The sequence below is a fragment of the Eptesicus fuscus genome, chromosome 10, assembly GCF_027574615.1.
Source record: "Eptesicus fuscus isolate TK198812 chromosome 10, DD_ASM_mEF_20220401, whole genome shotgun sequence".
In the NCBI taxonomy this organism is placed as follows: domain Eukaryota; kingdom Metazoa; phylum Chordata; class Mammalia; order Chiroptera; family Vespertilionidae; genus Eptesicus; species Eptesicus fuscus.
This window is the reverse complement of record NC_072482.1, coordinates 95,202,210-95,225,939: the sequence shown is the minus strand read 5'-3', so window position 1 is coordinate 95,225,939 and position 23,730 is coordinate 95,202,210. Positions and strand designations below refer to the sequence as shown.

The 23,730-nt window shown below is 55.3% G+C and overlaps 1 protein-coding gene across 3 annotated transcripts in view; it reads left to right on the top strand.

Annotated features, from left to right (window-relative positions):
- The window catches only part of PRKN (parkin RBR E3 ubiquitin protein ligase), a 534,126-nt gene that overhangs the window by 471,828 nt on the left and 38,568 nt on the right, over window positions 1-23,730 (top strand). For 2 of the 3 annotated variants that reach the window (XM_054722613.1, XM_028132921.2), the window contains exon 9: window positions 441-590. The exons of the other annotated variant lie outside the window; for it this stretch is intronic. In XM_054722613.1, the coding sequence (XP_054578588.1) occupies window positions 441-590 (150 nt within the window). The remainder of the gene's footprint in view (window positions 1-440; window positions 591-23,730) is intronic. 3 annotated transcript variants of the gene reach the window in all.

Below are 23,730 nucleotides of genomic sequence, written 5' to 3'. Positions count from 1 at the left end.
GCTATTTGTCATCGGTCTCTCCCACGCCGGTGCGTTCGGCTCCGGCACCACGGGCGGGTATGGGGACCGCTGTGCACAGTGGCCCCAACGCCCGGAGGACCCCAGAGGAGGCCCGAGCTGCCCCGCTCCGTGAGGAGGCCGGGGTGCATGGCTAGAATGTGTATGAACTAGCACCATCGAATGAAGTCGGGGGGAGCAGTATTCAGAAATAAACAAACTTTGCAACATCTCTTTCTGAGGACACATTTCTAGAAGCACAAAGAGTAAGTAAGCACCTCGCCTGCTTTGCCAGGTGCCTCGGGGGGGGAGGGGGGGCCGTGACGCGGGGCCGCACCTCGTCGGCCCTCTGCGTTTCTCACTGAGACGGGTCGGCGAGGACCCCACCAGCGCGGCCGTCACGTGGCCCCAGCGCCTCACTGTCCCTGGTTCTGTCTCCGCAGTACGGCCGCTACCAGCACTACGGCGCCGAGGAGTGCGTGCTGCGCATGGGCGGCGTGCTGTGCCCGCGCCCCGGCTGCGGCGCCGGGCTGCTCCCCGAGCCCGGGCAGAGGAGGGTCACCTGCGAGGGCGGCGGCGGCCTGGGCTGCGGGGTGAGTACCGCGGCACCCGTGTCGCTTTTCTGTGTTCACTGCATCGGCCACTGGCTGGGCTTCCTGTGTGCTGTCGTCTCATCGCCCATTTGGACTCACACATCTTTGAACTGATGAATAAGAAAAAGATTTAAAAATTCTTACATAGGCTTGCAGAGGTGATAGATAGATAGATAGATAGATAGATAGATAGATAGATAGATAGATAGATGAAAGACAGATGATAGATAGATAGATAGATAGATAGATAGATAGATAGATAGATAGATAGATAGATAGATAGATAGATAGATAGATAGATAGATAGATAGATGATAGATAGATGATAGATAGATGATAGATAGGTAGATAGAGATGTATTTCTTGGAGGGAAGGGAGGTGTCCGCTTTCATTGGTCTCACCATGTTTATTCTAAGCCGTGGTGAGCCACTAGATGAGTCATGAACTTGGCTCGGCGCTCAGCTGATTCAGAGCGGAAGCGGCTGTAGGAGAGGGGGTGCGGGCAGAGAGTCCCCGTCCGTGGGGTCCGAGCAAGGCTGTCGGCCTCGTACCTCAAGAAGCAGAAAGAAGGTTCATGTGTGAAACTGGAAATGCTGCCGCGTCATAGATCATTTCCGATGGCGGGAGCAGAGCGAGTGGTGCCCCCGGGGAAGCAGGGAGCAACGCGGGGATGTTGGTGCCCAGAGCTCGGGCCCCGGGGCCTCGGCTGCTGGCTGGGTCTGGCCGCGGCTGATGGCCGGGGTGAGGCAGACAATGCGGGGGCCACTGCGTTATAAACTGAAGTGTCAGTGGACAGCGCCCCGCCAGGAAACGCGTGCAGGCGGGAGGGAGGGACAGTCTGCTTGCCACGCCGTGGCCTGTGGGTGGGAAACGGGCTCTGAGCGGCACTTCGCGAGGGCCCGAGGGATGGTGGGCCCTAGCTGGGCTGAGCACGGAGGCAGCTGCAGGTAAGTTGGCACCTGTCGCCCCGAAAGCCGCCTGTCATTTTGGGGTGCCAGTTGAAAAGGAACCAGGGGCCACGTGCCTGAGCAGAAAGACGCCCTGGGTTCGTGAGTGTAACGGCGCCAGCTCCTCGGGCAGCAGAGCCGCCGCAGAGATCACAGGAGCCAAACCGCGTCCCGCCTCAGTCGCCGTCCCTGGCCGTGTGGCCGGCGCCCGGCGTGTGGCCTACGCGGGCAGGGAGCCCCCGGGATCAGAATACCGGGACCATTTCCTTCCAGAATGAGCTACAGTCGTTTTTAACCAACGGCTACATCATGAGCTTCTTCCGCTAACTGCCCGTGCTTGCTGCATTCTCTAACGCTGGGTTTTCAGACCATCGCTTCGCCCTGGCCGGTGTGGCTCGGCTGGTTGGGGCGTGGTCCCGTGGCCACGGAAAGGTCTGTGGGTTCTGTTCCGGGTCAGGGCACATGCCCGGGTGCAGGCTCCATCCCCAGTGGGGGCGTGCAGGAGGCAGCCGATCCATGGTTCTCTCTCGTTGATGTTTCTCTCTCTCTCTCTCCCTCTCCCTCCTTCTCTGAAGTCAATAAAAACGTATTTTTTTTAAGGAGATTGGGTTGGATGTCTTTAAGTTCAAATCCTGACTCCACCCACTGCTAGCGGTCTTCATTTTTGTGCCTCCGCTCCCTCGTCTTTAAAATAGGGACTATGATAGTGACACGGTATAAGACTGTCATGAATATTGAATGGCATGGTAGATGCAAAATGCTTAGAACAGTGTCTGGTTTATGTGTATATTTCCTTAATCAAAAACTTAATATTTATCAAAAGCTCCCCTAAAGGACCCCACATCAAGGAAGTTTACTTCCAGGACATTCGATGGAGCCTTTGGGATGTATCCCTGATCGAGCCAGGCCTGCAGCCGGGAGCTCGGTGCCGAGGCCTCGCTATTTGAGAACGGCCTTTCCCACCTGGCGCTTGGGCATAAGGGCCCTGGCTTGTGCTGTGGCCACTTTCCAGGAAGCTGTCCCGAGGACACTGTGTGGGCAGCCCGAAGGCGTCCCTCTGGACCGTGCTGCAGGCTCTCACCCGCCCCCCCCCACCACCACATCCCTTCCCCCAAGTCGTGCTGCGGGCTCTCACCCCCCTACACCCACACACACACACACACACCAGCCGTGCTGCGGGCTCTTAGTGGCGTGCGCTGGGCCATCGATGAAACGCACCTGTAACACTCCCAACAATAGAGGGGTTTTTAAGTACAACTCCTGTCACGCGGTCTCCAAAAACACTTGACGCAAAAGGGCGCCTCATACGCAAAGAGGTTCAGACCCAAACTCCCTCTTGTTCGTGGAGTTTAGATATGGAGCCTCAGAGGGGGTCCGAGAGGCCCACAGCACAGCCTCCGTGTGAGGCACATCGCGTGGGAGCTTTGGGCCGCGTGGGAGCTTCGGGCCCGTGTGGGAGCTTCGAGCCACGTGGGAGCTTTGGGCCCATGTGGAAGCTTCAGGCCCGTGTGGGAGCTTCGGGCCCGTGTGAGGCACACCATGTGGAAGCTTCGGGCCCGCGTGGGAGCTTCGAGCCGTGTGGGAGCTTCGAGCCGTGTGGGAGCTTCGGGCCTGTGAGGTTTTATCTGCTCATGGTCAGGCCCCACCACAGGCCTGGAGGGCCCCGCGCATCCAGGATGGCTGGTGTCTATGGTTTTCGTCCGAAGCAGCAGCCGTCGGCGCTGTGATCGTCCCGGCTTCTCTGGCGTGGGTGCTCAGGTGCGCGTTCGTGAGGCTCTTATGCGGGCGTCGGGCCTGTCCGTTGGCGTCAGAGGACCTGGTGCTGCTCTGTCCCTGGGCTTACCTGTCCCCGAGCAGGGGTCCTCGCTCCTCAGTGAGGGCAGGTTTCTGGAAAGGAGAATGCCGGCCCCTCTAGGAGAGATCGGGTAGGCGTGGGGGTGCAGCAAACTTACCACCATCATGAAGGAGTATTCCAGGTCAGCGCCGCCTCCCAGGATTGGGGGGAGCTGGCGTGTCACACTGGTTTCCTGTCTTTATATTTCTGTCCTCGGTGTTTACATTCTGGACGTCATCAAATTCATGTGGTGGGTGGGGTTCAGCATTCGCTGAATGAATGAATGAATGAATGAATGAATCTTATGTAGAAGTGATATGAAGGCGCCATCACCTTCATTGTCAAATATCAATGGTCATTAACCCAATCTTAGAATTGCTTACCTTGCCTCAACAAGAACCTCTTCAGAAAATGTGAACCTCCTTTATACACTTATACAGCACACAGGGTTTTATTTGCACACAAAACACATAATTCAGAATACCAAAGTGTGTAAGTTCAGAGACCCACAAAAATTCAATTAGGAACTGAGGGTACCGTAAAAGTTAGGGCTCATATGCCCCGCAGGAGGCCACGGGGCCTGATCAAGGACTTCGTCATTCTGACACGTAAAGTGTGTCTGTCTCGGCAGCGAGGCTTTCGCTCTGACACAGCCCGGAACATTCTCACAGCAACACACAGGGCTCGGTGGAGAATATTCTTGGGGGTCAGATCTCCTGACCTCACCCTCTGCCAACCTCTGATCGTACTTTTACTGCTGCTCATAAAAACGTTAATTGATTTCCTGCGGAATTGGTGTCATGCATTCTTCTTCTCGGAACTGTCTCAGTAACTTTTATGACTCCTAAGTAAAAAGTTGACGTGTTTAATACTGGAAAACGGCCAGCAAATATGGAATACATTACAGTCACTCACCCGGGAACCCAGAAAGCTACGGCAACGAGCCTCGTGAATGTTCTGTAAATAAAGCATCTTTATCTTACGTGGCGTTGTTTGGGGATATTGTATGTCTGGGAGGTCATTTCTAAAATAACACTAGGAATTGGATGAAGAGTTTCCTATTTTGAATGAGAAATCCAGGGACAAGATTTAACAATTGCAAAAAAAAAATACTATACATGGAATGAAGGAAGACCCTGGCCGGCAGCCACTAGGGACCCTACGGTGCCCGAATTTCGTGCACCGGCCCCTAGTAAAGTAGACTTTCTCAAGGCCTTCGGCAGGCACCCCTCCTTTAACCACCATCCTGAGCCGCTCGCTGGCCGGCTTCCCCAGGAGCCAGTGCAGCGGGGCCTAGAGCTGCTCACACGCACGCGCCTCTGACCAAGTTTGTATTGTCATTGTTTCCCGTGAAGCGTGTCTTGGAATTGGCAGACCCTCAAGCTACCGAGGCCCCGGCACACCTGGATCCAGACCTACACGGTTTGGAGTGCGACCTGCTGTGCACAATGAAATTTTTGTTGAAAACGGTGATTTTGAGCTACTTCTAGCCATGGCATTAAGATATCATTGCTTTTAGTTCAGTGAGTCCATTTCAGCCCGAACATAGGAAAGGGGTCGATGAAGACAAATGGAGATACTAGTCTCTCACTCAGACACGCTAGTCATTGAGTTAAAGCTTAACCAATGGATGGCAGCCGGTTTCTTCAACGTGTGGCGCTCAGAAAAGGAAGCAGGCAGGTGGTCGGTGTGAGAAATAAAAGGGGAAGCAAAGTGGTTACGCTTCCTATTCGTTAAAGATATTCTAATTTTATAAATATGCATAATTTAATGCAGTCACATGAAGTAGTTTGAAAGCTACATTGACTTCTCCCTTTTGTTAAAAAGACTAGAGATTAAAATCTGGACTCCAGTCAGCCAAAGAGCTTGTATGCATCCGTGCGTAACCCGGACACAGACCGCCGTGTGGTGAAGGCCTGGGGCGGGCTACATGGGGAAAGGGATACATTTAATACTTTCAACAATAAGGATTTTTTTTAAAATGTCGACTCCACACTGAGGTGGTTTATATTGTGATGTTTTCCGAGAGATGCCGGGAAGGACAGGTTTCCGTTGTGAGTCACGCGGTTGTGAGCGGTGACTGCGCCCGGCTGGGTCCGCCGGCTCGCCCGCCGCCTGTCCGTCACAGAAAGTGGGGCCACGGCTGGTTGACGCACTGCCTTTTGAGATGCAAGATGCTGTTTACCGAAAGCATCTCTAAAAGAAGGTAATGTTGTGCGATGTCAAAAACATACGCATTCGGTGTTGATCTGACACGTGTCCAAAGCCTGTTCCGGCGCTCAGCTGGCTCCCTGGCTGACTGGAAATAAGTCTCGCTAGACTTCCTGGCCGGGAGACAGCGGGAGGCGCAAAGACAGAAAGCTTGTATTTGTCTTAATTAGCGAAGCTGTTCACGGAAGTACACGCCGCGCATGCCATCCCCCCGAGAAGCGTGTGGCCGCTGGCAGATGGCCCTAGAAAGTGTCCTGCGGATTAAAATACAAAAACATGTCTTCCAACCACAGACCACTGTCCCTGCCCCCAGGCTTCGGCTGCTTTTTGTCAAAATACGGGGAAATGCGAGACAGTGATGCCATTTTAAAGCGGTGAGCAACAGCCTTAGCCGGGTGGCTCAGTGGATGGAGCATCCGACCTCGGACGGAAAGGTCCCGGGTTTGATTCTGGTCAGGGCACATGCGGGAGGCAACCAACCAATGTGTCTCTCTCACATCGATGTTTCTCTCTGTCTGTCCCCCTCCCTTCCACTCTAAAAATCAATGGAAAAAACACCTCCGGTGAGGATTAACAAACAAAAAACGTGGTAAGCAGCATCTCTTGGAACAATGTGGCGGGAAATCAGTTTTGTGGCAAATTGAACGGGGAGCCTGCCTCGGCTCTGCACACTGGAGGCGAGCGCGGGACACGCAGCCGGCAGCCTCTGCGGAGGTGACGTCCTCTCTGCGCACTTATTGTCATCCTGGGCCACCCACGCTCCCTCCAACACCGCACCACACGCCACCGCACCACACGCCACCGTACCACACGCCACAGCGCCACACGCCACCGCGCCACACGCCACACGCCACCGCGCCACACGCGTGCGGGAGGCGCCCGGTCAACGATTCTCATCACTGATGTTCCTATCTCTCTCTCCCTCTCCCTTCCTCTCTGAAATCAATAAAAAAATATATATTTAAAAAGTAAATAAATAAAATAAAAGCAAGGTGACCAGTAATTAAGTGGGGGAATTTTACGCCATTTCAGACAGCATTTCTCGCGGTTAGCCGAGGGAGAAGGACGTGAGTGTCCCCTGGCCGGGGCCCAGGGCGTGAAGACGGCCCACGCAGCCGTGTCTGTCCCCGGAAGGAGCTGGGGTGCAGGTGGCCGCGTGGCGTCCTTTCGAGCACACGCGTGTCACACCGATTTAGCTGAGTGACACGCTTAAGGAAAACGGGGGTGACGTCTGCTGGGAAATCTAATTCACGTGTCCCCCAAAGTATCACACCGCTGAGGGCAAAGAGGCACATTTCCATTTTCGTCTAATTTTTAAATAGCTCCAAGCAGCGATTTTCAACCGTTTTCATCTCGCGGCACATAAACTAATTACTAAAAGTCTGCGGCACACCAAAAAATGTATTCTTGGTGGATCTGACCAAAAAAATAATTTGGATTCATTCACACCCAGCGGCGGTTATGGTGCCGCTGAGTCCCGAGCGAGTCACCGCCGGGGTCCCTCGGGCTCCTTCTCTCCGGGACCCAGGCCTGCCCCGGGGTGCGGGGCCGCTGCGGGGCCTGCCGGTGATGAGGAGGGAATGGGAAAGCAGGGGTCTGAGCCCAGCCCCCTCCACGCTAGCCTTGGCAGAAATGAGGTGGGTTTCATAGGCCGTGAGCGGTTTCGCAGGGAACGCGGAGCAGGAGCGGAGCTCTGTCGGGGCGGTGCTTCGGGAGAGAAGCAGGCCCGTCCCGGCAGCCGGAAGACGCCTTTCCGCGGGCCCGGGGCTGCGGCAGAAGCAGAGGGCAGTGCCGCGAAGGGCAGGAGCCGCCAGCCAGGAGCTGAGCGACAGGATTCAAGACGAAAGGCGTTGGTCAGACTAACCCTCAGGGGCGCGTGGGGTGGTAATTACCAACTGGTCTTTCCCTCACCATCGAAACGTGAGCCGTCGCACCTCCGCTTCCCAAGGGCGACGCGGTCACGAACATTCGACGCGGCGGAGGTTTCGGCTGGAGGTAAAAATGAGCCGCACCAACCGTGTTCACGCACGCACCTCGATTCACAAAGGAGGACGGCGCCCCCCTGCCCCCCGCGCTGCCTGCACGTGTACGTCCGTGGGCGTCCGGCCCGGAGGGAGGCTCAGCTGTTGGGTCACTTGAACCTGAAACGGTGTGAATTGAAAGCGAAGCCAGTCTCCCCTCCGTCCCCGAGCCCTGAGGTCACAGGTGAGCGACGCCGTGTCGCCTGCACCTGAGTCCTCAGCTGAGCAGCGGGTCTCGTTCATCTCAGAGACGCCCGGCTCCCACTGCTCTGCGGTTATTACCGGAGTGATTGACAAGCGCGTGACCTGCCAATCATGCTACCAGCTTGGGCTGATGGAGGGACAAGGACCCGTCACCCGGACGCAGCCACGCGTCTTCCCGCCTCCCCACGCATCTACCTCAACGGCCACTGGTCACTTCCGACGTCGGATGGCGAGATGCTGCTGACGCGTCAGTTTGACAGGAAGACACGCCGGACTAGGGAGCGACCCAATGGGACGCGTGGCTGTGCTGTGGCCAGTGCGCCACACGGATACGCAGCAGCGATGGTAAGGAGCGGGCTCCCGCGCTGAGGGTGCTGGACCAGGAATGTTCTTGTTGGCACAGCGATAATTTAAGGAAAGCGGGTCCTGCCTCCCAAGGTCACGCGATGCCCAGCGAGCCCCCTCCCGGGCACACGGGAGGAGGCGGCGGAAGGCCTTCTCTGCCTTTTTTCCACTTTTGTTTCAATTTCCGAGAACCATCATCCGGCCTCCTGCCCTCACACAGGCCTTCACCTGGTCATGCCGACAGGCACCTCCCCTCAGAGGGTCGGACCGCCTCCCGGAGGCGTGCAATCACCTTCACACCGGCGTCCCTGGGTGTCTGAGCGCATTAGGCACGCCCCCTCCCACTCGCTCAGCAGTGTCCCGTTTCCGTCCCCGTGGAGCCTGATGTTGCCATGACCAGGCCTCGCAGCACGCTCGGTGGGGGCCCACCTGGTGCCCGTATTGCCGACTCAGCACGCAGTACCTTTTCATGTGCATTTAACCTGCAAACCTGTCGTCGGTGACACGTGTGCGGTCCTTTATCAGCCACCACGCAGCACGGGGAGAACAAGTCTTTACCGAGAACACACGCGTAGACTCCTCTCTCCACTCTGTGTTTGTCCAATCTGCATCAACTTAATGGATGGGTTGTTTTCTACAGAAGTTCACATGGGATCCAACGTTTTAAACTTTAAATCAAAAGTCCGGTTGTAAAAGACACTTTCTGTCAGTCTCCTGTGGCGGCCGGAACAATCACCACAAGCTGGCGGCGTCACGCAGCGAGGGGCCGCGGGCTTCTTCACGTTGCGTTTGCCGTTATCCTCCGTCTAACGGGTCTGGCGGCGTACCAGAAGGCCCGGCTTCCTGCGGCCGCTAGGCGGGGGAAGAGCTGATGGTGGGTACTTCCAGAAGCTGAGGAGGTGCCCGGAGGGCATCCTGGCTCTGGTCCTACATTGAGATGCCCGGGTTGCCCGCATCAGATCGCCTCCTCGGCTGGCTGGATGCTGGGATGATCAGACCACTGATGCGGGCGTGTCCGAGCGTCCTGCCGGGAAAACAATTTGTTCCTCAGCGGGGCGTCGGGAAGCAGCTGGTCTGAGAAGCCCGAAGAGGTGATGTTCGGGGCAAGTTGTGTTTTTCCTGATTTAATAGAAAAACTCACTGAGCCATCGCCCCCCTTGTCCCCAGCACATGTCACCGGGCAGTGTGTGGGCGTCCTCCCCCTCCCCCGCCCCCAGCCCGGCCTCGCTGGGGGAAGAAGAGGGAGGGAGGGAGGGGGAAGAAAGGAAGGCCGACAAGCTAGGTTGGATTTCTGAGACCCTTTCTGCGAAGTATTATGGTAATGTTGGGCCTAGTCCCTTCCCTCTGGGCTGTGTGACTGCAGCTTGGCCCTGGTCTTTCGCTGCAAAAGGTTGAGCAACAATACTTAGAACTTCCTTGAGAATTACAGCCCCCCCTCCGTGCTTGTCATTGTCGATGATGGTCTGCAAATGTCGGCCGCACTTCCTGGCGCCACCCTTCCCCCCCAGCATGCCCTTCTCTCTGAATCAGACCGCCCTTGGTCCCAGGACCCAGCCTCCATGGAGCTGGCCTGCATCTCCTCTGAATTCCTGCTCAGGCACTGATGTTTGTGGTTTCGAATGTGAGCTCTCCCCGGTTTAACTGTAAGCTCCTTGAGGGAGAATCGGGGCAGACCAGCGGCTCTCTGAGGACTCCTTGGGAGGGCGGGTCACAGGCGGGAAGATTTGAAGGCACCATTCGCGCTGCTGTGCTACTTTAAATTCCTACGAAATGTGCCTGAAATATCAGATAAAGTCTAGACTTCCACATTTAATCAAAGTCTTAATCGTAATGAGCCGCGCTTATGAAAGGGCAATTAGCAGATTCCCAAAAGGACGGGGAATAGCAACTTGCTAATAGCATCCCGAAGGTTTGCTCTCTGCGCTGGTAAATCGAGTAATTCACTGGCAGAGGCGGTGCGAGCCTCGAAGAGCCAAGCTGAACAAGTCCCGAGTCCTGGTCCTCGTCAGTCCTGGTCCGAGTCCTGCCCGCCCGTGACCTGGGCCCAGCCCCTCCCGACTCTGTGCGGGAGGGCGTCTCTCGTGTGAAAAGTTGTGTCGACTCAGCGATTGTCAAAATCTGCTCCTAAAATGCTCAGGGGTCGTGGGCGAAGCTTGCTGTCCACTTCATCTTGAGATGCCGTTTGGACTGTTTATGAGCTGCAACAGGAAGAACAGATGCACACGTAACACCGGAACTGCCGGTGCGTGATGCTGTGTAGACTAGACTGACGTTTCTGGGTGATAGGGAGCACCCCGAAATGGCAAAGGGAGCCGTGAAGACAGAAGAACGATTGCCGCTACTGATCCCGGTGTGTCAGCATCTGGACACCTGAACAAATCACAGGACTGTCAGAGCTGGTTGCAGGTCTTACACCGAATTTCAAAAGTTTGCGCTCACCAAACGAAAATAAGTTGAATTTATAAAATATATTTTTTTAAACATTGGGCTTCTGGGTGAAATTTCATTTGGTGAAATGTGAACATCTCAGTCATCTCTAAGGTCTCTCCTTGTTCCCACGTTCCATAAAATCGAAGCTTGAACCCCATGGAACCTTACCGTATAAGGGGTACATGTTCATGTGTAACATTCCCCAGGGATCAATCATGCTCCTGTCTTGAAGCTGATTTTCCCAAACCGTGAAAGTTTCTTAATTCCATGACATTTCAGTACAAAGCAGTTCCCAGTCGCCGGGTAAGACAGTGTGATTGTCCTGCGTCTCCAACGGTTTGCCGCTCAGTCCAGATCGTTCCGCTTTTCTCCAAGATGCCTCTCTCTGCGGGAGCGTTCTCACCCTCCGGGTGAGTCTGTGTAACAACGGAAACTAACCCAGCGGGAGCGCGGGCCCCTCTCAGACACCAGTTCCGAGCCCTCTCCTCCTCACAACGCTGACCCCGCCTTCTGTAAACTAGGGTGGTTTGGGGGGGAGGAGGGGAATGCAAATGGACCCACGGCTTTCAAACACATATATTTTAATTATGAGGCTAGAAATATTCTCATTTATAATTCCATTTATTACTGTTTGCTTTCATTATATTAGAGAAGGAGCTGGCCTGAGGGCTCGTGTAATTATTACAGAACCCACACGGGAGCAAGAATGAATTAGGAAGCGGGAAAGGAGACCGGGGGTCTATTTTAAAGAAAGAAAGAAAGAAAGAAAGAAAGAAAGAAAGAAAGAAAGAAGAAAGAAAGAAAGAAAGAAAGAAAGAAAGAAGGGAGGAGAGGAAGGAAGGAAGGGAAAGAGAGAGAGAGGAAGGGAGGGAGGGAGGGAGGGGGAGGGAGAGAGAGAGAGAGAGAGAGAGAGAAAGAAAGAAAGAAAGAAAGAAAGAGAGAAAGAAAGAAAGAAAGAAGGGAGGGAGGGAGAGGAGAGAGAGAGAGAGAGGAAAGAAGAGAGGGAGAGAGGGAGAGGGAGAGAGAGAGAGAGAGAGAGAGAGAAAGAAAGAAATAAAGAAAGAAAGAAAGAAAGAAAGAAAGAAAGAAAGAAAGAAAGAAAGAAAGAAAGAAAGAAAGAAAGAAAGAAAGAGAAAATACGGGAATTCGTGGATGGGGATGCCTACACGTTTTTTAATCACCACCAAGCACGGGTGCAACCAGGAAGTAAAAGACACTCTCCCAGCCCAGGGATGAAACCAGGGCTCCTTCCTGAGAAGACCAGCCATTCGAGCGGCTGGCTGGCCGCATAACAGGTTCCCGGCAACATTAATAGGTTCGTTCTAGGCTGAGTGCTGATTTACTGAGAATGTCATACTTGCCGATGCAAATCTGTTCTTACAGTGCGTGTGACAGATGTGCGTGGGCGGTGGCAGTCGCACGCGAGCTGGTCTGACGGGTTCCTAGGCCGCGGGCGCCGGTGACCTGGGCCTTCCCTCGGGAGCGAACGGGAAGGGGCGGGTCGGAGCCGGGTCGGAGCCACGGGAGCGGGAGGGGGAGCCCGCAGCTCAGATCTGTGAGTCAGACCAGTCGTCGGATTGCGGGGTGCTGTCCCCTGGGGGACACTTGGTCATGTCTGGAGACAGTTTTGATTGCCACAGCTGGGGGCGGGGGGGGGGGCGCTGCTGGCCACCCCACAAGCTTGGGGCAGCCCCCACAACAAAGGACTGTCCGGCCCCAACCATCCATAGTGCCAGGGTCGCCCTGGCCGGTCGCCCAGTGGTTAGAGCGTCGGCCCTCGGACTGAAGGGTCAAGGTTTCGATTCTGGTCAAGGGTACGTACCCCGGTTGCAGGATCGATCCCCAGCCCCGGTTGGGGCGTGTGGGAGGCAATCAATCTATGTCTCTCAGCAATATTTCTCTCTCTGTCTCTCCCCTCCCTTCCATTCTCCCCAAAACATCGATGGAAAAAAATGTATCCTCAGGTGAGGATGAACACAGCAGCAACACATAGTGCCGAGGTTAGGAAAGCCTGAGTCGCCCCCACGTTCAGGTCTGACGCGGTCACGGCCACTTGTCCGGGGAGACCTGCCTGCGCTCCCCACGCCCCGGCGTCTCGCCTGGAAAAGGAGCCGATCCCAGCACCTGCCTCCCGGCACCGGGTCGCCATGGACCTCGGAGCGATGGAGCCTCCTGAGCTGAGGAAGTAACGCGGCCCGGGCTGTGCGGGTCGCGGGCCGCCTGTGGCGTGGCCCGCTTCTCGTGGCTTTGGCCGCGTTTCCCGGCCCGGCAGGGTGCGGTGTGAGAGCCAGGAGCAGGCAGGCAGAGACTGGCCACGGGCTAAAGGAACCAGAGCAGTTCTCCTCTAAAATCCTGCTGTGACCTTAATATGCCGCGGCGGGCCCTGGGAGGGAGGGGAGGAGTCGGTGAGCGATGGCGCGTTGACCGGCTGACGGGCCGCCGGGAGGGCCGGGAATGTGTGTCACCTTCAGCACGCGGTGCTGGAGGGAAGGACAGAGCGCAGCTTGTTCAGGATCCGTGGACTCCGTGCGTTCCGTGGGTTTATAAGCTGGAAATCACAGCAAGTCGGTATACTGTTGGCTGGTACCCCTGCCCTCGCCGTCTAGGCAGCCCACAGGATGCTGAGGCCGGCGCCCCGTGGCTCATTAGCGGGAGACACCATGCATCTTTCAACCGTGCATCTTTCAACCGCGCTTACTGTCTGTCCTTCCTTCCTCCCTTCCTTCCTTCCTCCCTTCCTTCCTTCCTTCCTTCCTTTCCTCCCTCCTTCTCCTCCTCCTCCCTCCCTCCCCTCCTCCCTTCCTTCCTTCCTTCCTTCCTCCCTCCCTCCGTCCCTCCCCCCTTCCTCCTTCCTTCCTTCCTCCCTCCCTCCCTCCCTCCCTCCCCCCTTCCTCCCTTCCTTCCTCCCTCCCTCCTTCCTTCCTTCCTTCCTTCCTTCCTTCCTTCCTTCCTTCCTTCCTTCCTTCCTTCCAAAAATGACCTAAACTGAGTGTCTAGGAAAAGGGAAGACAGTGGCAGAGATTGTGCGATTGCGCTGGTGGCGAGGGCGTAGCCCGCGGAGAGCTCCTATCCCGTGGCCTTCATTGGAACAAGGAGACTTCAGAGCTGAGCCCATGGCTAAGTGGCAGCTGCCTTTCTCATTCCCAGGTTCACGCCCACACTCTTTCGGAGCACATTTTCTCTGCCTTTCCTGCGCCTGTGCCCCTGCGGCTGCATCCTGGGGGGAGGGGGGTGCGAGAGGGTCCTCAGAGAAGAGCGTGTGGCTTTAATTGGATGCGCTTTTTTCAACTGTAGCTATTCCTCACTTTCGGTGGCTTTTAAGGAGTGCGTTCAAAATGTTTCTGGTGGGAATCTGTTTAAATCAAACACCGCCTTGCCCTGGGGGTCCCGGTGTCCTTTGTGATTTGTAAGTTGACGGGCAGCGACCACCGGGCCTCCCGCCCCGTCGGGTTCTGCCTCGCTCTTCCCCACGTCTGTTACCATGGAGAACGCGGCACCGTCAGCTCGTTTCCAGGCGCCAGGCGGCTGTGAGCACGTTGCTTGTGGAAATGGTTCCTCTCGTGCTAATTAGCGATCGCGGGGAGATGAACGCGCCGCTCCTCTTGGCTGATACTGGGCAGCCTGAGCCGGCGCGGGCATTTCGGAGGAAGGGCTGCGACGACCACCCGCACTTTCTGACGCGCACTCACGCGTCTGTAGGGTCAGGCTCGGCCTCTCCTCCAGCCTCCTGTGGAGGTGGGGGCAGGGGTGTTCGGAGGGTCCTGGGTTCCCTAAGCCCTGTCTGCGCCCTGTGACCGTGTCTTCGATGCCTGGTGCCCGAGGACCCAGACCCATCACCTGCGGAAGGCCCATCGCAGCCGCCATCATCGCCATCTAACCGATGTCTCCGGCCTCTCCCTGCCTGTCCATCATCGCCATCTAACCGATGTCTCCGGCCTCTCCCTGCCTGTCCATCATCGCCATCTAACCGATGTCTTTGGCCTCTCCCTGCCTGTCCATCATCGCCATCTAACCGATGTCTCCAGCCTCTCCCTGCCTGGTGGTGGCAGCAAGCTCCTCGGCGCTCCCTCCCTCGTGTGAAGTAAGGGAGTCGAGGCCCATTCTCCAGGACTGTCCTGGGGGGGAGGTGGAGGGGGGGGCAGGCCAGCCTTGTGGGCCCGTGGCGTGTGCTCACACAGGGCCCGTGGCATGTGCTCACACAGGCCCCGTGGCGTGTGGTCATACAGGGCCCATGGTGTGTGCTCACACAGGCACTGTGGCGTGTGGTCATACAGGGCCCGTGGTGTGTGCTCACACAGGCCCCGTGGCGTGTGGTCACGCAGGGCCCGTGGTGTGTGCTCACACAGGCCCCGTGGCGTGTGGTCATACAGGGCCCGTGGTGTGTGCTCACACAGGCCCCGTGGCGTGTGGTCATACAGGGCCCATGGTGTGTGCTCACACAGGCCCCGTGGCGTGTGGTCACGCAGGCCCGTGGTTTAGTATCTGTTGTTGCCATGGTGAAATGCTGAGTGGTTGTTGAAGGAGGGCTCTGCATTTTCACGTGCTCTGGACCCACACATCACAGTCAGGATCAGCCGGGTGACGCTGCAGGAGGAGTAGGCCCTCCGAGGGCTTAGTCGTGGGAACGCTCCAATAATATGACACACCTGCTTCGCTCCCTAATGCTCAGGTCGGCTCACTTGTCATATGGAGAAATAAGTAAATAGCTATATGCATGTTTAAAAGTGTTCTCTATGAAACGCCAAGGCCAGTCACCCCTTCACATGTCCTGTGGTCGCTCCCCACACGCAGGTCAGTGTGTGCTCCCGCCGCGGTGAGCCCTGCTGGGGAACCTGCACTGTCACCTCCCGACCCTTCTCGCCACCAGCGCCAGCGGTGGCCGCAGGAAGTGCCCCTGCGTGGCTTGAACACTCTCCAAGCCCACGGGTCTCTCTTTAATGCTGGCGGGAACCTCCTCGGGAGGCGTTCTCTAATAATCAGCCCGCTGGGGGGCTAATGCTCGGGCTTCTCCTCCGGGTACCTCGCCGCCAACACCGTCCCTCGCCTTGCAAGTTCATTCACAGACATCCTGCTGGCTCCTCGCCCGCCTCGCCGCCTAATCAGAGCCGCCAGTGTCCTTTGCATCAAAGCCGCTCACCCACCAGCTGCCCTGCTCGCAGCTCCTGTCCGCTGGCTCCTGCTCTCCCTCCCTCCCCCCTTTTCCTGCGGCAGAACCGCCTCGCAGAGGGGTGAGGGGCTCATAGTAGTTACGGATGGTCCCTCAGAGCCGAGCGTGCGGATCCCCACGAGCTCCAGCGGCCGAGGGCTCGGAGATTGATCTCTGCGTGACTGAACCGCCTCCACAGCCCCCAGCCGCCCCTCCCCAGGAGCTGCTGCTAATGGCCTTTCTAATCACCGTCGGCAGCAGTGGGCACCTCAGCAGCATCTCATGCTTAAAAACATGCCTTAACACGAGCTGGAAGCAAATATTTGGATTTTCTCAGGGAACAGCATTTGAGCGTTTGGGTTTCTGTTTGAGCCGAGCTCTCTTTTAAAACATATCCCACTGGTAGTTGTAAACAGTGACCTCACCAACAAGACCTTGGAGGGGAAATGATTCCACATGTGTAAGTTCTCTAAACTCTGATTTCATGCAAATAAGCCTAACGAATGGACACAGACAACAGCGGGGTGAGGGCATGAGTGGGGGGGTTGGAGGGTAATGGGGGGATGAGGACACATATGTAATACCTTAATCAATACAGAAATTTAAAAAATAAAATTAAAATTAAATAAAACATATCCCACTGGTAGTTGTCATTAGTGACCGCACAAACAAGACCTTAGAGGGGGAAATGATGAAATATGAGTAAGTTCTCTAAATTCTGATTTTCTACGGTTGCATCAGAGGCAGCCAGTTTCCTTTAGGAGCTCAGATAAATGACTGAAACCACTCACCGTATTTTGGGTGGGCTGAGCTGGTTTGTGCATCTCTGCCGTGTCTAGCTGGTGCCGAGTTACACGCGGCGCTCACTGACTATCTGCAGCTTTGCATTCCTAACTATGAGACCGCTGTGCATCACTGTATCAGTGAGTAAAAAACAAAATCCCCACAACCAACACCCACAAACTGTCACCTCTCCTAACACGCGGGTGCAGTCCTCCCTGACAGTGTTTAAGGGTGTTTTCCTGTGTCTTCCCCCGTTTCTCATCTCCTGGTCTCCGTCTGCCCCTCCCTCTGACGAAAGGCATGCTTGCGGCCATTCTCACATTTGGGGGGCCCAGGGCGCGAGAACAAATTCAGGGCCACAGGACCCACCTCTGAATACTTAACCGTTACACATCACGCTGGAAACCCGTTAAATAAAATCTCTCCTATCCTCCTTACTGTGAGGATCACACCTTCGTACGGACCTGGCGGGTGAGGTTCTGATTTAGAATTCAACTCTCTAAACCCCTCAGAATTCCTTACCAGAACTTAGTGGAATTGGGACAGTCGGTCCCTCCCCCAACCCAGTCCCCTCATCTTGCCCAGTTCTGCCGTGTCCAGAAGGGTCCTTGTAGACACTGGATGGACACCCAGCCTGCAAACCCCAGGTCCACCGCATCCCCTACACACAGCAGCTCCTCGGCCACCCCTCAGGCTGGGGCAGGCAGCCTACCGGTGGGTCCAGGTCAGCCCCTCAGGCAGGTGGGTGGGGCAGCTGCCTGCACAAGCCCTGCCATCAGGCCCACGCCATCTGGGCGGGGAATGCTGGGGCTCTGGCCCCTGGAACATGGTCGGAAGGGATCACGCAGGCTTGTCTCTCCACCTCAAGATCCTGGACTTGCTCCTGTCTGGAAAGTCCCTTTGCCACGTAAGGCGCCACATGCACAGGTTTCAGGGGTTGGGACGTGGGCCTCTCCGGGGCGGCACCTGCCGCAGTAGGCCACATGGGACTGCGATGGCATGTGGTGAGGACTCATTAGGAATCCCATCAAGCAATTGTACTTGCCACCGTTTGTATGCGGCTTAGGTCTGATGTCAAAGGAAGATCGTCAGTTGCAGTCAGCTCCACCAGGTAACACAATTAGCATTTGTTGTGTCCTGTGGGAAGGATCGAGCTGTGCTGGAATGACATGTAGGTTGACAGCGAGAGCGAGAGCGAGAGCGAGGGCCTTTGGACGAGTAAGTAAACACCGTGCGTGGATGTCCTGGCTCTGGAGGGGAACATGCCTGAGCAACGAGCCTGGGTCCCCCAGGTGGGCGGCGCCGGTCACGGGCAGCCAAGTCCCCGAGGCCATGGGCGGGAGAGAAGAGGACGGGGCAGGTTGTGGCGACCTGTCGTGGAAACCTTGGGGGCCCCGATTTATTCCCCAAGTGTATAGCTTGGACGTTCCAAATAGACTAAAAACTAAAACCAAGTAGATCATTTAATTCACGCCATCTGGGCCCAGGCCAGATAGCCAGGTAGTTGTTCAGAGTGTTGTCCTGATTCGCCAAGGTTGTGAGTTCGATCCCTGGTCAGGGCACATACAAGAAGCGACCAATACATAGTAAGAGGAACAACACATCGATGTTTCTCTCTCCTCCTCCCTCCCTCTCTCCCTTCCTCTCTCTCTCTCATCTCTCTCTCTCTCTCTCTCTCAAATCAGTCAGCCAATCAAGAAGGGCCCACTGTATGCCGGGATGGTCACCTCCAGGGCCTTCCCAAGGAGGTCCTCAAGGTCGGGAGGGAGAATGCAGCGTGTCCTGTCACGGACGGGCAGGAAGGGAATGTCTGAGTGGGACCCCCACGTACTTGGCGTAGGACAGTCACCTCGGCGACACGGATCTGGGGCTGGGCTGCAGGGAGACCAGCTGGCGGATGGGGGCTTGCAGCTGTGGGGAACCCAGCCCTGCGTTCCTGTCACTGCTGGAGGGGGTGGGGGGTGTTCTGTGGTTCCTGTCCCCCTTGACAGGTGAGTGGAGTGGAGGCTGTCCAAATAGTGAGGTGTGCTGCAGCTTTAAAAAGACACCCAAGGGCCCAGCCAATGTGGCCCAGTGGTTGGATGTCAACCTTTGAACCCGAAGATCACGGTTCCGTTCCCAGCCAGGGCACATGCCCCCAGTAGGGGGTGTGCAGGGGGCAGCGGTGGATGTTTCTCCCTCATCATTGTTTCTATCTCTCTCTCCTTCTCTGAAATCAATTTAAAAAACACTTTAAAAAATACACCAAAAGTACTTTGATGATTATAAGGTTTAAAGCAAACTGCTCGTGAGTCACAGTAACCAGGTCCTCACATTCCCCACGTTTACGCATTTCTGGTGGCTCTGTCCTTGGCCGAGCTTGCCCACCCACAGCCTGCGGCCCGCCAGGCAGCGCGAGCTGAGCGACGCGGGGCCCATCAGCTCAGCGCCCGGTGCCCGCACAACCTCCCTGCTCACTGGTGGAAGCGCTTCTGTGCCTCGGAAATGCCCCTTCGCTGTGAAATCAAGGCTCATGCTTCATTTAAATACAGGAAGGAAATAGTTGATGTTCTCACGTTACTGAGCATTTGGTCAAACACTGGCTCTGCAGTAAACAGTGTGCAGGCATCTTAGGAGACGGGCGACCGGCGGGAGGTGACAGACGCCGCCTCCGCCTCGTGGGGGTCACAGCTGTGGCCACACGTGTCGGTCCGGGCGCCGTGCTGAAGGCTTGTCACCGGTGAGAGGAGTTCTTCCTACTGAAGAATTAACATTTCAATCACAGTCTCCGATAATGACCACGATTCAAAATACAACACGTTTTTAAAGTCCGCACGTGGCATGAGAGACACCAGCCAGCTTTAAACGAGAAGCCCTGCGCTGGGGTTTACGTGCGTTCCGTCCCCGGAGCCCCTGCTTAGCCAAGGAAATCTGGGCGCGTGAAAAGCCGCCTCCCGCGTTTTCTCCTCCCGCGTTTTCTCCTCCCGCGGTGCTCGGTACCGGACAGTGGTCTTCTGGCTTCCTCTTGGAGTTCTGAGCATTCCACGTAGTTCAGAAGGTGGTCATTTTCTGCTTTTGTCACGTAATAGCCGCGACCTTTGAAATACCAAATCATGGCTTGTGTGGGTCTTTCCATCATTATCACCCTCTTTCCAAATGGGTACGAAGGAAGGACAACAGAAGACCGCCCTTAAAGCAGCTTTGGTGTCTGGCTGTCTGCAGAGTGTCTGCCTCACCAGGCAGGTGTGAACAGTGGGGTAAAGCACATACGGAGTCGAGACACCAACCTCTGTCCCTCAGAATCCCTCCTCTCAATACGACGTTGTACTTGACGATAGATGTCTATATCCCTTGATTGGTCTGGCTGCCCTTTGTGGAGCTTTATGGAACACACTAGTAGCCCTGTGCACGAATCCGTGCACCAGTAGCTCTCTACAGGCCTGGCTGCTCTGTGCCCGCTGCCCAGAGGCTCTCCACGGCCCAGAGGCCCATCCGCGGCCGGGCGCGGAAAGCTTGCTTCATCACTGCGGCGACGAAGCAAGCATTCCGCCAGGCCGCTCATGCTGCCTGCTCTCAGCAGCCACCCCTACCCCCCCAGGACTGGGGAACTCCAGTGGGGCTGAGAGGACTGGGCGCCACCATCTTGTGGCTATGGGCGCGCCATCTTTGTGATGGTTAATTTGCATATTACCCTTTTATTAGATAGGATCTTCAGCCCACAGATCACAGAACATTTGTTAATTCATCTCTCCATCTCTCCACCCATCTGTCCATCCATGCATCCATCTCTCCATCCATCTGTCCATCCATCCATCCATGCATACACGTATTCAGTAATCTTGCAAGATCATTGTTCCAGGCACTATATGTAGATATAAACGTGAATTATTTCTATGGCACCCATGTACCATTTAAGAAATACAGTTGTATCACCAAAAGGCAATTAGAAGTACATCCCCCTAAATTATTAACATTGTTCATTCTTTTGACATTTTTGGTAGAAATAATTAGTTCCATTCTCATTGGGGATGCATTAGAAGTTGGTGTTCATATCGTTTTTAAGTAGAGGATCCTGGAATATTTAAATCCTGTATCGGCACAGCTGCCCATCTTCCCTGGGAAATGGCTGAGGGAGATATATTGCAGTAAGAATAATGGAATCGTTTACTCATAACTAGGGCTTTCTCCCATTGGAGAACTTCGGTAAACCAGGTTGGACTGAATGGAGAACTCCTGAATTCCTAAGGACCAGGTAGGACAAGACGTGTGGAAGAGAGGCTTGCATATAGAAGGCTCGGCGAGTTTTTGTTAAGTGAGCAAATAGGACGGTTCTGCCGAATTCTCACACTGCCCATCCAGGCCCAAGCCCCAGTCCTGGAACTCAGCACTCCCGTGGGACCTAGAACTCGGCACTCCCGTGGGACCTAGAACTCAGCACTCCCGTGGGACCTAGAACTCAGCACTCCTATAGGACTAGCACTCAGCACTCCCATGGGACCTAGAACTCGGCACTCCCGTGGGACCTAGAACTCAGCACTCCTATAGGACTAGCACTCAGCACTCCCATGGGATCTAGAACTCGGCACTCCATGGGACCTAGAACTCAGCACTCCCGTGGGACCTAGAACTCAGCACTCCCGTGGGACCTAGAACTCAGCACTCCATGGGACCTAGAACTCAGCACTCCCGTGGAACCTAGAACTCAGCACTCCTATAGGACTAGCACTCAGCACTCCCATGGGATCTAGAACTCAGCACTCCATGGGACCTAGAACTCAGCACTCCCGTGGAACCTAGAACTCAGCACTCCTATAGGACTAGCACTCAGCACTCCCATGGGACCTAGAACTCAGCACTCCATGGGACCTAGAACTCAGCACTCCCGTGGGACCTAGCACTCAGCACTCCCATGGGACCTAGCACTCAGCACTCCATGGGACCTAGAACTCAGCACTCCTGTGGGACCTAGAACTCAGCACTCCAAGGGACCTAGAACAGCATTCTTGTAGCACCTAGAACTTTGCACTTCCTGGGGAGCATCAAGTAAGGTCGTTCAGCTGAACGAAGCTCACCCATATTATTGAGGATCACCTTAGTTAAAGCCAACTGATTGTAGATCTTAACCACCTACAAAATACCTGCCCCACAGCACCTAAAGCAGTGAAATAACTGATACCTCAGCCCAGCCAAGTGATGCACAAAACTAACAATCACACATTGTTCATCTACCCGGCGTTGCCTCAGTCCACAAAGAGTCAGAGAAGTATTTGAAGTATTTGACCACACACACACACACACACACACACACATACACACACACACACACACACACACACACACACACACACGGTTTGTGAGACTTCCTAGAGTGCAGTGATTAAGAGTCAGCAAGAACGAGCATGATTGTCACTGTAAACTGCAGCGTGCTCTTGGCTTTGGGGGCACGGAGCCCGGTCTGCCCCCCCCCCCCCGCCGCCCCCGGCCTCCCTGTCGCCTCTCTCCCGCAGGCCTGACTTCCCTGAGGTCTAGACGGCAGATTCCAACAACCCCTGCCCCCCAGGAGTTTGTCTCAGTGGCAGCTTCACTCTGTGCTGATTGGTCAGCCCATTTTGTCTTGTTTTCTAAGGAATGTGAGTGTGGGAAAGAGATTCACCCTCGAGCACTGGCAGACGGGCCAGGTCACAGCCGGTTCTCCGAGCTCCTCCTCCCAACGGGACAGCCTCCCGTGGGGCGCAGACGGCCATGGCGGTGTCTGGAAGGACAGACGGGGAACGTCTCTTTTATTCTTACGAGCCAGGAAGCATGACGAGAATCTCTGTTTGCCTTTTGGTTGGTTTTCTCCTGGTCGCTTGTGGTTCCAGCTGCCGTCGGAGGCAGATGACCTGGATTGAGTTATTTCGCTCGGAGGATGTACTCAATCATAGGACAAAATCCAAATGCCAGATTTTGAAACTAGGGTGTTACTTTTTGATATTGACGGAATTGAATGAGCCCACAGGTTCTAAATTGCAAGTATAAATCAAGTAATTGTGGCAATAACACATCAAAGCCTCTTCTCTGTTAGGCCGGTCCGGATCGATAACCACAAACCATTTATCCGAGATAATGTCCTCACCTGCACCTGATGGCCTCATTCATAACCCGTGAGGAAGCCATCGCCCCAGGTGACAGCTGTCTTCTCCTCATCGACTTTTCCATCACTTCCTTTTGAACAGGCGAGACCTCAGCCCATCACGTCTGTGCTGCGACCTTGGGAAGACACGCTGGCTTCCACTGTTGCACAGAACTCCAGGTTACCTGCTCCGGATGCTTTTATTTTAAGATGATAAGCCCACCCCTGTGGGGAGGTGAACTAGACTCCACTCATCAGGTTTGCCCGGCAAATAGATGGGAGGATACAGAGCAGCAGGTGATCCTGGCGCTGTAGATTCCCAGATGTCCAGGGACCCCTTTGCGGCTGAGATGTCTAGCGCCTCCCTCCCCCAATTAGGAGGGAGCTGTCAAACAAGTCTTGCACGTAAATGTGTAACCAAAGTGCAAAGACTTGGACAGAAAAGACACACAGGGCCCGGCTGGCATGGCTCAGTGGCTGAGCACTGACCTATGAATCAGGAGGTCACAGTTCGATTTCCGGTCAGGGCACATGCCCGGGTTGAGGCTCGATCCCCAGTGCAGAAGGCACCCGATCCATGATTCTCTCTCATCACTGATGTTTCTCTCTCTCTCTCCCCCTCTCCCTTCCTTTCTTAAATCAATAAAAAAACATTTTTAAAAAAGAAAAAGAAAAGATACACAGGAACTCAGAATATACCTGGTAGGCTACGTTGTAACCATGTACTTCTTACAAATTTGAAATGTAAATGCCGTGCCCCCCCCCCTCCCCGCCACCTGAGAAATGGGTACATGAGTGTTCATTGCCTCCGCCTCGGTCTCCGACTCTGTCTTCTCCGTGTATTGGAACTACTTCATTACATGCATTCACTTCAGCACACGATAGTCTATTCCACATGTGATGTACATGTCACATGTAAACGAACATGTGGAGGCAGGACAGAGGGTGGCAGAGGAGTGCGGGAGATCTTTACGAAGATGGTTCTCCTCCCCAGGCGCCCCCTAATCTGCAGCTTTCACGTCGGAGGGATGTGGCCTCACTCCTGCCGAGCTCAGAGCGGAAGGCTGGAGGGCCGTGGCGCTGGGAGCTGAGGAGGGAGGCTCGGCTTTAGCCGCAGGGAGGCCTCGG